The sequence below is a fragment of the Hydra vulgaris genome, chromosome 11 (assembly GCF_038396675.1).
Source record: "Hydra vulgaris chromosome 11, alternate assembly HydraT2T_AEP".
Lineage (NCBI taxonomy): Eukaryota > Metazoa > Cnidaria > Hydrozoa > Anthoathecata > Hydridae > Hydra > Hydra vulgaris.
In genome coordinates this window covers 1,131,781-1,147,500 of record NC_088930.1, presented here as the reverse complement: position 1 = coordinate 1,147,500, position 15,720 = coordinate 1,131,781, and the positions used below count along the sequence as shown (strand labels likewise).

Sequence of the window (15,720 nt, the reverse complement as noted above, 5' to 3'; positions counted from 1 at the left end):
GACTTAATGTTGTTAATAACTTCTCTGAGAGGGCAGTTAAGTTAGTTCAAGACCAAATAAACAAAGCATATTCTGATAGAGAAAAGGCAGGGAACTTTTCTCTTTACAAATAATTATAAGAAAAATTAAAAAGACAGAAAAAAAATAAGTTACAAAAAAGTCGAACAAATAATCTAGTTTAATAGAGAGGATCATAAACAATTTTTTGAGAGAATAGAGAGGATTATAAATTTTATGGGATTGCTGTATTTTAATTTAAAACAAACTTTACTATTGATTTAAAATTTTTTCTAGTTTTATAAATTTTAATTTTTTTTTTAATTTGAATAAAAACCATATGGTTTTGACTATAGATTACATAAAAAATATCTTCGTTTCCTCTCCATGCCCTCTCTAAATATTTTCCTTAATAACCCCTGAAGATGATTATGATTGAGAAATCATTATACAACACTGTATTCAAAGTCAAAAATATAATGTACTTTTATAAGTTTTAAGAATATTTCAAAAATATTTTGTACTTATTTACCTTGCTAATTATTTATGGACTTTAGTTTTTTTTGAATCAATTTTTATAAGTTTAAAACGTCTTTTGAGAATAGAGCATATTTTAATTTGGTTAAATAAAATATTTGGTCTTTACAAACTATATTATACAAAAAATTTTTTTTATTGATACTTCCTAAAAACTGTTTTAAAAAAGGTACAAAACGCTCTAAAAAATGCCCATTTGAGTTTATCACATGATTAAACACCACATGAAGGGACCCTTTAGACTTTCAAAAATTAAAAAGGAAAACTTTTTTTGCACTAAATCATGGTCTGGGCAGATGATAAGTTAGGGCTCTTTTTGTCTTTCAGACATGACCTTTTTTTGAAACACCCTAATATATATATATATATATATATATATATATATATATATATATATATATATATATATATATATATATATATATATATATATAGACACACACACACACACACACACACACACACACACACACACACACACACACACACACACACACACACACACACACACACACACACACACAAAAATAAATTATAATTATTATAAGACAAATTAAATCTTTTATAAGACAAATGAAATCTTAAAAAAACAAAAATATGCAAAAGAATTACCATTTGCTCTCTTTTAAATGTTCTAGAAAAATAAATTTTAATATTTATTCATCTACTTATGTAATCATAAAAACATGTATTTATATATAAAATAAGGCAAATGTGTGTTAAACATTAATAAAAAAAGTATTTATATATACTAGAAAAATTTATTTACACCAAAAATAAGACTATTGAGATCCTTTATTTTACTAATAAGTCATTAAAACAAAAATAAAAATGTTGTTAACCTTTGATGCAACTGACCTTATTCGTTTACCTTATTTATCTGGTTATAGATTAAGACACTCATTCGATTCATGCCTTCTTATGAATATTTCTAATTAATTATTTTTACACTGGTATAAATTCATAGCTGATTATCATTTACCCTTTGTTTAACAAAATTTTTATCATTATTTTCAAAATAGAAGAGTAGCCCAGGGATTAAGATTTGTTATTGATAGCAACAATTAATAAAAAACCTTGTCAATAACAACAAGTAGGTTTTTTATTTAGTTCTTTAACTTAACATGAACACTGCATTTATCTTAAATAAAATAGGATAAATAGCAAAGTTGATAAAAATTAAAAATAAAAGTAACATAAGATAAAGGAATTAAAAAAATCTTAAATTAAACATAATGATGTTAAACACAATTATTACTTTGAAAAATGTTTGAAGATTCTCTGACAATAATTGTTTTAAATTAGAAAATATTTTATGAAAATTATCTTTTATCAATTAGAATGCCTGTAACTTTTTGAGCATTCTTTCATTTTCTGGTAAACGAAGAGAATTTGTGAAACTTTTAACCTGTTTTATTATTTTATGTGATTTGAATGAGCTAAATTTTTTTTTAATATTACATTATTGGAGAATTTAAGAAACTTTTTAATTCTCTTTCTCAACAAAAACTGACCCTCACCGACCCTAATAAGATCAGTTCAGACCCTAATATAAGATCAGTTTAATGACTAACACAAACTTTTAATTGTTTAAACTAGAAACTAAACTTGTGATCCATAAAAAAAAAAAAAAAAAAAAAAAAAAAAAAAAGTTTTGAGAAGTTACAGTAAAAATTTTTATTCAATTGTCAGGTCAGTATTGTTATTGTCACCCTTGGTACTAGTAACATGTAATCCAGTACAACCTGCCTTATGACCTGATCCCTTAACTTTGACTTAAAATACCCACAGCCTTGGTCTTGGTCTAAATTAAGTAAAGGCTCAATAAAAAGCCTCACAATCTTAATCTAACATGCTGGCACATATGTAAACTTGGGTTACATTTTTTTCTTGCTGAGGATGATGAATACTAAATCTTCTTGAATCTCCTAATGAGTTTTAGTTTGTCTCCTTGGTTATGTAACTCTTTCTATTATCTCCTAATAAGGGTACAGCTCTTAAACTTTGTTACAGCTTAAGACAGATGAAGCAACTGCAAGCCTTATTGTTCTGGGTATCATCTGGGTACCATGCACTATTTGAGAGTCAAGTTATCTAAGTATTAAAAGCATAAATAAAGTAAGTAAAAATATTATTATAAAAAACCATTATTACAAACAAATTACTCCTGGTTTTCTCTTTTTTTGTGCAACTGCTGTTTCTAATTACAACCATTGTTTTTACAGGAACAACTCTCTGAAGAACAAACATTATTGTAAACAAAAAAAATGTTTAGTGCTAAGTTACTCTCAGATTACTAAATCTTATATTTCAGAAGAGAGGTTCTAGAGACTTTTTTAACATCATTAACAAAGTCTAACATTCGGTTTCTCATTCATTGATCTGATCATACTAATCTAAGGATAAAGCAAAACTATGTTAACAAAACTTTTCTCTTAATCTCATATAATCTCATACTAAATCTAATGACTAAAATTTCTATCTTTCCTGATAAGCATGTTAGCCTAATGAAATACATTTAAACCACTCCAGCCTATTTTAATTGTCTGCATGCTGGTCTTTTTCATAAGCTTGTTCATATGGTGTATCAAAGAAAGTTTCTAAAATTATTGAATTATTACTTTCTAATCAAAGTCTTAACATTTTCTATGATGGACAACACTCACTTTTAATTTTAGAAATTTCTGAGGTATCACAAGCGCCCATCCTTAGTTCTTTTCCTTATCTAATTAAATTTTCTAAATTAATCTAAATTAATTATCTTACTGATTATCATAACTCTAAAGCATTCACTGATACCACAATTAAATACTCCACTCTTAAAAAAAAACCATTTATTTTTTGATTCGAAGAACATGCAGTTGATCCTGAATCTGATCTCTCTTCTGTGACAACTTTGGGCTTGCAGTAATTGCTAAACTTTAGTACAAACAAACTTAGTTGTTTACTAGAAATAATCATTGTGTTAGTCACTAAATGATTTAGCTCTGTCTGATATAACTAAGTTCAGGCTGGGACAACCACAGGGCGTAAATGAGGCTTGCTGGTATTCTGCTGAAACTCAAGCTTGAACAATTGCAATCATGTTAGACCCATTGCCATAGCCTTGACCTCTAAAATTGTTTAGGTCTAGCCTACTAGACTTTATTTCTTCAATTAAAAGGTTAGAATAAGCTTCACCAGTCAACTCTTCACACACTGCATATATGCATACTGTTAGTGTTTCTATATTGATGAATGGTAACACTCTTACTGAGTTCTCTACTTTCCATCGCGGATTTATAACTGTCTATTCATGAAATCATATAAACAACCCATTAAAAAGTTAGCACCTGTTATTGTACCCACCATTTATTTACTCATTTTTCATTATCAACCTCTATAAATATGTTATTTTTCCTTGTAGGTAATTATTGTTGTCATGTTGGTTCTTCTAGTAAAGCCCTCCATCTTTTAGAAAAGTCTAAAAAGGCATTGTAAATGTCGTTAGACCTACTTTAACTGCCAAGTTTAAATTGTATTATTTTTGTAAAGTTGTTGTAAGGTTGTTATAAGGTTGTTGTAAAGTTTTTGTAAGGTTGTTGTAAAGTTGTTGTAAGGTTGTTGTAAAGTTGTTGTAAAGTTGTTGTAAGGTTGTTGTAAGGTTGTTGTAAAGTTGTTGTAAGGTTGTTGTAAAGTTGTTGTAAAGTTGTTGTAAAGTTGTTGTAAGGTTGTTGTAAAGTTGTTGTAAGGTTGTTGTAAGGTTGTTGTAAGGTTGTTGTAAAGTTGTTGTAAAGTTGTTGTAAAGTTGTTGTAAGGTTGTTGTAAAGTTGATGTAAAGTTGTTGTAAAGTTGTTGTGAGGTTGTTGTAAAGTTGTTGTAAGGTTGTTGTAAAGTTGCTGTAAGGTTGCTGTAAAGTTGTTGTAAGGTTGTTGTAAGGTTGTTGTAAAGTTGCTGTAAGGTTGCTGTAAAGTTGTTGTAAGGTTGTTGTAAAGTTGTTGTAAGGTTGTTGTAAAGTTGTTGTAAGGTTGTTGTAAAGTTGTTGTAAAGTTGTTGTAAGGTTGTTGTAAAGTTGTTGTAAAGATGTTGTAAGGTTGTTGTAAAGTTGTTGTAAAGTTGTTGTAAAGTTGTTGTAAGGTTGTTGTAAAGTTGTTGTAAAGTTGTTGTAAGGTTGTTGTAAAGTTGTTGTAAAGTTGTTGTAAGGTTGTTGTAAAGTTGTTGTAAAGTTGTTGTAAGGTTGTTGTAAAGTTGTTGTAAGGTTGTTGTAAGGTTGTTGTAAGGTTGTTGTAAAGTTGTTGTAAAGTTGTTGTAAGGTTGTTGTAAAGTTGTTGTAAAGTTGTTGTAAGGTTGTTGTAAAGTTGTTGTAAAGTTGTTGTAAGGTTGTTGCAAGGTTGTTGTAAAGTTGTTGTAAAGTTGTTGTAAAGTTGTTGTAAAGTTGTTGTAAGGTTGCATCTCTTTCTCTTTTATAAAAATACTACCATAGTTACTGCTCAAGCATTTTCATAATTTCCAGACTTACACAATTAACAGTTTTTAAAGCCTTTTGTCAACCGCTTTCTTGGTCTTGTTTTTTTTTTTTTTTAATTCTGTTACTATTTTCTGTTAATTCCTTATACAAATAGCAGTTGATGGGGATTAATTTGTTTTGAAAAGAAAAAATTGAATGTAGGGGCTTCACACATTTATCAACTGAGGGTTCTGATTTTTTTATTACAAAATTTACTTTTAGTCTGAAAAACTGGATTAATATCGATATTTTAATACTTTAACATTACAAAATATATTATAATACAGAACATATCTAAATATTTTGAAACAAATGTATATGCGCACTTGTGTTTGTGCATATATTAGCTGTACTATTCATATAATACATTACTATACATTAATTCTAGATTTAAAAAAAATTACAACAGAAAAAATCTAAAAACTTTATCTAAACTTTCATGCACAAAGCAAATTCCTCAGATTATGTATGTACACTTACTGTATTCATGCTTTTTAAAAAAAAAACTCACCTAACAGTGTCACTAAGAGCATCTAACAGTGTCACTGGGATCGAATTAAGTTACTTCAGAAAAACCTTTTTTGGATATGGTTGTCTACATGATCACATTCATACAACTTTTAAAATTAATTATTTTAAACTTTTATATTAAATACTGATTTTTTAAAATTGATTTTATTCTTTTAAATGTAATATCTCAAAAAACAAAGGTAATGAAAGTTTTTTGAATTGAATAAAATGTAATTTAGAAGAGGGTACCCACCCCACTATGAAGAGCTAATTTTCTTACAACCCTCTAAGAAAAAACTTTAATTTTCTTAAACATAGAGACTATTTTAAAAAACTTTACTAAACATAGAAGTCCCAACAATGGTTAAACTTTGACAACATTGGATAAAAATAAACTTGCAACTCATTGAGAAAACATTGCTATCATTTCCAGGCATTTCGATGCTTTGTTTTAATTAACCAGATTGCTCAACACTAAAAACATTGAGGTCAGTGATTACAATGTACCATTACAAAATCTTACTGCATCAACAAGTATGGTAATTATAAAGCAAGAAGAGTAAACAAAGATTAAGTAAGAATAAACAAACTTTAAAAGACAAATCTTTAAAAGACAATATTAGACAACATTTCTACTTTGCATTCCTGGATAAAGTTTTCAGAATACTTTACAGAAAGACTAGGGCTGAAGACAAAAAAAAGATTCTTGAATTGAGGAAGGTTAAAATACGAGATAAATTTCAAAAAAGAATGGGTCTCATCAACCATGTTTAGATTGTCATAATCATAAGTTAAACCACATATATACATACATACACACACATATATATACATATATATGCGGAATTACAAAAAACAAGGTCAGCAATAAATTGCCAAACTCAAACTGTTAGAGGTCAGCATCAGGTACACAAAAATATTTTAACACAAAGGCAAAGGTTTTACCATAAAACATAGAAACAAGGTCATACAAATATATGTATATATGTATATATATATATATATATATATATATATATATATATATATATATATATATATATATATATATATATAATATATATATATATATATATATATATATATATATATATACACACACACACACACACACACACAAATATATATATATATATATAAATATATATATTCATAAATAAACAAATATATTTATAAATAAATATATTAATATAAATATTATTTATATTCAATATTATTTATATTTAATTCAATATCAATTTCAACATTAATTTTAAAATATTAATTTCAAAATTAAGATCAATATTATTTATAAATAAATAAATATATTTTCATATAACTATATATATATATTTATATATAAATACTATATATATAAAAAACTTATATATATATATATATAAATATTATATATATATGTATACGACTTATATATATATAAGATTTATATATATATATATGTATATATATATATATATATATATATATATATATTAGTTTTTCTGATGAATCTTTGTTGATGAAACACAGTGTCAAATGGAAAAATTTAGTTAAGTGATTTTCTACTAATATATAATTGCTCTGTTCTTTTAAGAACATTGAGCACTCTATTGTGTAGAATACTTTTTAAAGTTGTTTAAATATATATATATATATATATATATATATATATATATATATATATATATATATATATATATATATATATATATATATATAGTTCTATAGTTTGTTGCATTTGGGAAGCACGGAAGAAAAAAAATGATTCTTACGCCAACACATACGTCACTTTAAATTACTTTTGACTTTCGACCAACATTTGCGTGTTGGACGAAAATCGAAACCATTAATTTAGTTACAAATTAATTGTTTTTTAAAAAAACCACAGTTCTATATATATATATATATATATATATATATATATATATATATATATATATATATATATATATATATATATATAAAACTCTTATATGTTGACAGAAAGTTTTTTCCATATTTTGTTGACAAAAAGTAAAAATTAAAATGCAAGACTGGAATTTTTTTTTTTAATAATTGATAGACTGCTTGCCCCAACCAAACCCTCAGTCGATGTAGCAGTACTCCGTTGTGAGTCAAGCTATTTGTCAGTCGATATAGCAGCACTTTGTTGCGAGTCAAGCTATTTGTCAGTCGATATAGCAGCACTTTGTTGCGAGTCAGGCTATTTGTCAGTTGATGTAGCAGCACTTTGTTGCGAGTCAGGCTATAAGATAGTCGATGTAGCAACACTCCGCGCATGATTTACAGTAAAAAAAATAAAAATAAAAACATTTTATTATAAAAAATGAAAATAAAAACATTTATTAAAAAAAAATAAAATAAAAACATTGTTTATATTGTTAAAAGCATTCAGAATGTTTTAAAAACATTTAGAGCGCTTTAAAAACATTCAGAATGTTTCAAAAACATTCAGAATGTTTTAAAAACATTCAGAGTGTTTTAAAAACATTCAGAGTGTTTTAAAAACATTCAGAGTGTTTTAAAAACATTCAGAATGTTTTGAAAAACATTTTGGTCACTTTAATTTGCGTTTTTGCGGTTTTTTTAAAAAACGATTAATTTGTAATTAAATTAATGGTTTTGACTTTCGTCCAACACGCAAATGTTGGACGAAAGTCAAAAGTTATTAAAAGTGACGTATGTGTTGGCGTAAGAATCATTTTTTTTTTTCGTGCTTCCCAAATGCAACAATCTATAGAACTATATATATATATATATATATATATATATATATATATATATATATATATATATATATATATATATATATATATATATATATATATATATATATATATACAGTATTGGACAAAACATTTGCAACCAACATCGAACAATGCTAAAAAGTGTTCCTAATTTTACATGTCTTAAAAACGAAACGAACTATACTACCACAGCAAACAGTTCAGGAGTCTGGAGTCATAGCATGCCATGACATGAGCAATCAGCTGACAGGTGACAGCACACAAGCAGAATTTTGTTGACAAGTGCCATTTTTCAGCGGACAAAACCAAAAAAGTGCAACTTTTTTGGTTTGTTTCAATTTCTTAAGTCTGGTCCGTGTCAACGTCACGGAAGTTTTTTAATAATTATAGGAAGTATCCAGAAGTTTCCAGAAGCATGCAGAAGCTTCCAGAAGTTTCCAGAAGAAGCATCTGGAAGCATCCAGAAGTATCCAGAAACATTCAGAAGCATCCAGAAGCTTCCAGAATGTGCAGAAATGGCGAACTGTTCTGTTCAGTGATGAATCGAAGTTCAACATCATTGGGAGCGATGACATTTGCCATGTACGTCGACCGGCTGGAAAACACCTGAATTTATGCGTCGTGAAGGTGTTCGTAATAAGGATCAACTGTTTGAACAAAAAGCCTGGGCAGCGATTCCACAAAGTTTCATTGATCACCTGATCGAATCTATGCCTCGAAGATGCAAGGCTGTGATCGACAACAAAGGATTTGCCACGAAATATTGATAGCGAAATACAGTTTGGTTAACATTTTGTTGAGTTGCACTTGTTTTGTCCAGAAGGAAATCAACTTTTTTTAATACTTTTGATCAATTTATTAATTTTCGTGTACAAATATTTTGTCTCTAAAAAAAATTGTCTCTAAGCAGTTACATAGTTATTTCTCTAAATTGAAAAATGCAGCACTTTTATATAAAGAAACTAAATTAGCATTATTTGGTTGCACTCATATTGTCCGATACTGTATATATATATATATATATATATATATATATATATATATATATATATATATATATATATATATATATATATATATATATATATATATATATATATATATATATATATATATATATACACACACACACATACATACACACACTTGTTTTTGTTCACTGATATTTTTTCAAAAAAGTAGCTCATAAGACTTTTATCATTTTGGAGCTCCCGGATACAAAATATGATAAACAAATAGTGATTTTGTAGTGACTTAAAGATGATAAACAAATAGTGATTTGGAGTTCTTTTAGAACTTTGCATCCCTGAAAAACACTCATACACAACATAGTTAAACTGATCCTATGCTAGGCCAGATTAAGCTCTATGAAACCACAACTACTATGCAAACGTTTCTAGGATAATATAAATTCTGATAAAAAAACCACAAACTTAATTAAAGGTATGAGGAACTTGTAAACCATGTAATCTTCCTAGTAGTAATACTGAAACACATGTTATATACAAATAAGGAGTAATTTTTTTTTTTTTTTGAAAAGATTAAAAAAATTATTTTTTACCTTATTTCTTCATATTTCATATGATCTTTCCTTCTTTGCTCAGCAAGTCTTGTTTCTTGGGCTTGCTTTTGTACTCTTTTCATTTCATCCTTAATTTCATCACCAATATCTCTTTGTGTAGAAATAGACATTTCATATGCGTTAGAAGGCATTGGTTGAGAGCAGTCAGAATTGGAAATATCATTCCACCGCTGAGATTTGCGAAATGGTTTATTGTTTATTTTATGGGGTGACCTTTTGAGTGAAGGATACCTCATACCATGAGTATCTGTGGTTAACTCATCAGAAATGTTTCCTGTTTGGTTAAATAGAGAAACATCACCAGCAAGAAAAGAAGGAGGATGTATCTCTTGATCCATTAATGAAGGTATATGATGACTTTCGTTTATATAGGGGTGCCTTTTTGAAGACTTAAAAGCAGAATATTGTGATTTAGGTCGAAAATTTTGGTTTGAATAGATAAGCGTATTTCTCTCTGTTTGAAGATTTTCTAAAGAATGAAATATAGCGAAAGCTAAACAATTTATGAAACAAATCTTTTATTACTTCATGTCTTCAAATATTATATATATAATATATATTACTATATTCACGTCTTCAAAGCCAAATGGACAACTACAATTAATGAGGCTAATCTTTGTTAGTATTATAATTATCTTTTATTTGTTGTTATAACTCTTTTTTTACCATAAAGGTTCAAAATACAAAGCTTGACAAACATTACTGTTGTGTGGAGGAACAAGTTGAGCATGGGACCATGGTAACAACACTGACATGGTAAGGATATGAATACTTTTTGCATACAAATTGCACACTGCACAATTAATTAATAAATGGGATGAAATAAAAAAATTTTACAACAAATTTAAAAATTGTATTTAGAAAAAGTGTATCACTCAGAAAAGTCAAGAAAAAAAAACTTAAATTTTAATAGAATAAAACTTTTAAATTATTAAAATATAAGAAAAAAATTGAATATACATTTGAGTAACATAATTTCTCTCAGTATACAACAGTACTAACTCCAAGTCTAAACCATTTCATTAACGTTATTGTTGATTGGTTGATAATAATTTATGCATTATACTTAGGAAAAATAAATTAGGAGAATTTAGGAGTATTTGAGAAAACCACCAATACTTTAGGAGAAATTAGGTCTTTTTAGGATGTTTTTCAAATATTAGGACATTTTAAGATTTTTTAAAAGGCATGGCCACCCTGTTATAAACGATAAACTAGGTAATAAACTAGTACAGGTGGTTAAGAAGCAATTATCAACCTGCAAAATATTTATAAAATATAAACATCAGTGAAAGAGTTGTAATAGACATCGATAAAATGAACACAATAAACATCAATAAAAGAGATACAAACTATAAACTATAATTAATAACAATTTAACAATTTACTGTTATTTATTACATCTATAGTTAGTTATTAAATTTATTGTTATTTATTATATCTATTGTTAAATATTACATTTATTACATCATTGTTATTTATTACAGTTATTGTTAATTTTTACTAATATTTATTTGAAAGCCAAAAGAAATTTTTTTTTTGAAATTTATTTAATTAGAGAAATACCTTTTTCTGAATCATGGCCAATTTGATGCATACTTTTCTAGAAAAACAACAAAAGTTAAAAATGATTTACATAATTTTATTGCTGTTGAATGGTGTAATATAACTAAATATCATATATTTTGTTATAATTCCTAATTAAAGCAACTAGTTATCAACATTCAAATATTTGTATGTTTACTTTTTTATGCTTTGATCCTTCTAAATGCGCTTTCCAACAAACTTCCCCATTACATGTTACATTGCACAAATAACAATGATGCAATTCTTTGTTTTTATGTTCTTTAATTTTATGGTCTTTGTTTTTAATAACATCATTTTTTGATTCTTCTGGAATTTTTTTCATATGGTGTTCAGAAAGAATATGTTCTTTGTAAACCTGAAAATATCAATTGTCATATCTGAAATATTTCAAAACCTTATTTTTCTTTTTAAAAACAACCTAAAAAAATAAGAACATTCTGAGCATAAACATGTATTACACATATAAGAAGATAAATTACACAATCAAAGTTTTTAAAACTTACCGCAAGCGATGAAGACTTGAATTCACATAAACCACACAAAATATCAGTATCTGCACCATTCGACATGTTTTATATATTGTTAAAAATTTGCATATTTTTAAACAGCCTTAAATAAATGTTAAAATACAAAATATGTCTAATTACATGAATAATAAATCTAAATGCTAGATTTAAATGATAAAGTTAATAATACAAATAATAAATGATTATATATATATATATATATATATATATATATATATATATATATATATATATATATATATATATATATATACACACAGTATTGGACAAAACATTTGCAACCAACATCGAACAATGCTAAAAAGTGTTCCTAATTTTACATGTCTTAAAAGGAAACGAACTATACTACCACAGCAAACAGTTCAGGAGTTTGGAGTCATAGCATGCCATGGCATGAGCAATTAGCTGACAGGTGACAGCACACAGGCAGAATTTCGTTGACAAGTGCCATTTTGCAGCGGACAAAACAAGTGCAACTTTTTTGGTTTGTTTCATTTTCTTAAGTCTGGTCCGTGTCAACGTCACGGAAGTTTTTTAATAATTATAGGAAGTATCCAGAAGTTTCCAGATGCATGCAGAAGCTTCCAGAAGTTTCCAGAAGAAGCATCTAGAAGCATCCAGTACCATCCAGAAATATCCAGAAAAATCCAGAAACATTCAGAAGCATTCAGAAGCTTCTAGAAGCATCGAAAAGAAGCATCTAGAATCTTCCAGAACAGGTTCACACAATAGAATCTTCCAGAACAGGTTCATTTTACTATATAAGAGACATGTAAATCGACATGTAATTCAGTCAGTATATGGAAGTCAATCAGTCAGTATTATCAAGACAGTTTATCAAAGTGAGTTTTATCAAAGTGTTTTATCGAAGAACATCAATACAAGAAGTGAAATACAACAAGTGTTTCACTACATCAATACAGTCCACATCCAACCAAGATGTTGTGTTCCACAGAGCATTATTGTATCATCACAAGGTAAACGTAACACGGTAAGCCTTGAGAAGCGTGATTATTTATTTTTATTATTTTTATGACTTCAAGTGCAAAAATGGCTCCCGACAGTCTTGGATTGAAACTAAGAAAGAAAATTATTGGTGATTACGTAAGTGGAATGTCACAAAAAAGTATTTGTGATAAATATCGCGTGAAAAAATGGACCGTATCAAGACTATGTTCCAAATATTGTTCTACGGGGAAGTTGGAAGCAGATAACAAAGGTGGAAGACCGCGTTCCACCACTTCTAGAGAGGATTCTATGATTGTCAGATCAGTCAAGAAGGATCCATGGATATCATCAGTTGAGATAGAAAAGCAATTAGAGCTGCCTGTATCGGACTGAACAATCAGACGACTTGCTGTTGAAGCCGGATTGTTTTCTCGACGCCCTGAAAAGAAACCGCTGATTTCACTAAAAAATCAGAAGAAAACACTCCTGTTTGCTACATCTCATATTGACTGGAATGTGCAGAAATGGCGAACTGTCCTGTTCAGTGATGAATCGAAGTTTAACATCATTGGGAGCGATGGCATTTGCCGTGTACATCGACCGGCTGGAAAACGCCTCGATTTACGTTACTCCCATAAGACCGTGAAGCATGGTGGAGGCAATATAATGGTCTGGGGGTGTTTTTCTGCTAAGGGTCTAGGTCTAATACATCGAAACGATGGAATAGTGGACCGTTTCATGTATAAAAATATCCTGAAAGATGTTATGTTACCTCATGCTGAGTGGAATACGCCATTAAAATCGGTTTTTCAGCAAGACAACGAACCGAAACACACTGCTAAAGTATTCAAGCAGTGGTTTTGGATGGTTTGCATCGATGATGGATTGGCTGCCGCAATCTCCGGATCTCAACTCTATCGAGAACCTGTGAGAGATCGTCAACCGCAGAATCAACTGTTTGAACCCTTGTTTTGTCCGGAAGGAAATCAACTTTTTTAAATACTTTTTATTAATTCATTAATTTTCGTGTTCAAATAATGAACTTTGTGATGAATAAAACTTGATATATATATATATATATACATATATATATATATACATATATATACACACACACACACACATAAATATATATATATATATATATATATATATATATATGATTACATATATATACATATACACATACATGCATACGTATATATATATTTTTTTTCTTTTTTTTTTATAATTCCCCTCCCCAAGGCCAAGAAGGCCACTACAGATGAGGAGAATTCTTGTGGTTATAACCCTCTCTTAACTCTATAACTCTGAAACACGAACCTTGACGAACAAGACTGCTGCGCGGAGAAAGTTGAGCAAGGTACTACCAGGAACGTGGTGGGAGTCGAACTCGGAATCTCTTGCTTATGAAGCGAGCGCTCGACCACTAAACCACTACTGCATGGGTTTATATATATATATATATATATATATATATATATATATATATATATATATATATATATATCTTTCTCTTTTCAACAAATACTATAAAGGCACTAAAGAGCTGGCGTCTCTTAAGCCATCTACTATAAATTTCATTCTTTGTGTTACTTGCCATTCAATTAAGTCTCATTCTTTTTCTGTGACTGTCCTAGCTGCTCCAAAAACTCTTACTTGTCTAGTTTTTTTGATCGAACATCAATTCTTTGGAATTTGCTTCATTCTTTTTGCTTTCCTGATTCATATAATTTGCAATCTATTAAGTCATCTATCAATCGTTATCTTGCTTTATAAACTTCATCTTTTCTCTTCCAGTAACGTCCAACTCTAATAGCGATTGCTTGCAGCCTTGTTGGAAGTGAAGAATATATATATATATATATTTATATATATATATATATATATATATATATATATATATATATATATATATATATATATATATATATATACGTATATATGAAATAAAAAATATAACAAAAAAAACTTCTCGCTGTCCCAACCCGAACCCTCAGTCAATGTAGCAGCAACTTCCTTGCATGTTCTGCTTATGTCAGTTGATGTATGTAATAAATCCCTAAATCAGAGTGCTTTAATATTTGTACACAAAAAAGAATATTAACATTTTTAACATTATAATTCACCAATTTTAGTTCATGCACACAATCATGCGCAAATACAACTTAACAAAACAATTTAACAAGTAAATAAAGTAAACAAGTATATTTAATAAGTAAATAACAAATAGTGTTTTAAAAAGTATATTAAAATATTTAAAAAAATAATAATATTAAAAACTAAATATAATTAAAATTAAAAAGTAAGATGAAAAATATTAAACTTAACATTGTGTATTTATATTAAAAGTTTTAAAAACAAAAAATTAAATTGACTCATTGAGTACATTACCCTTCATAAATATAAGATGATCTAGATTATTGCGATAACTATTAACTGAAAAAAATTGAGTTTTAACAGAGTTAAAGTTCACCAGCCACCATGCCGTAACAGAAGTGAAATATTTTTCAAGCTCAAATGCTCCCTCCAAGCAATCAGAAAGTGTTGGCTTCTTATCAAGACAAGAAAAACTGGTAGTATCATCACCGAACAATGCCACCTTAGATGTGAGAATTCCTGAGAAATCGCTAATGTAAATATAAAAAAGTATTAAAAAAGAACAAAGGATAGTACTTTGAGGAACCCCTAAATTTACAGAAAATGAAGAAGACTTCTTTTATACTACGATTGATAAGGAAGGATTCAGTAATCTTAAAGATGATATCAGATACATCATAAGAAGAGAGCTTATGGAGAAGACCAGCATGCCAAACTTCA

General features: G+C 28.0%; 1 protein-coding gene across 3 annotated transcripts in view; it reads right to left on the bottom strand.

Moving 5' to 3' along the window:
- LOC100206244 (zinc finger RNA-binding protein) overlaps window positions 1-12,040 on the bottom strand; it is a 21,252-nt gene extending 9,212 nt beyond the window's left edge. For all 3 annotated transcript variants that reach the window (XM_065809756.1, XM_065809757.1, XM_065809758.1), the window contains exons 1-5: window positions 11,929-12,040; window positions 11,583-11,780; window positions 11,405-11,441; window positions 9,818-10,307; window positions 1,147-1,168 (exon numbers count right to left, since the gene is read on the bottom strand). In XM_065809756.1, coding sequence (XP_065665828.1) covers window positions 1,147-1,168; window positions 9,818-10,307; window positions 11,405-11,441; window positions 11,583-11,780; window positions 11,929-11,994 — 813 coding nt within the window. In that variant the 5' untranslated portion in view covers window positions 11,995-12,040. The remainder of the gene's footprint in view (window positions 1-1,146; window positions 1,169-9,817; window positions 10,308-11,404; window positions 11,442-11,582; window positions 11,781-11,928) is intronic.
- Window positions 12,041-15,720: the final 3,680 nt, after the last annotated feature.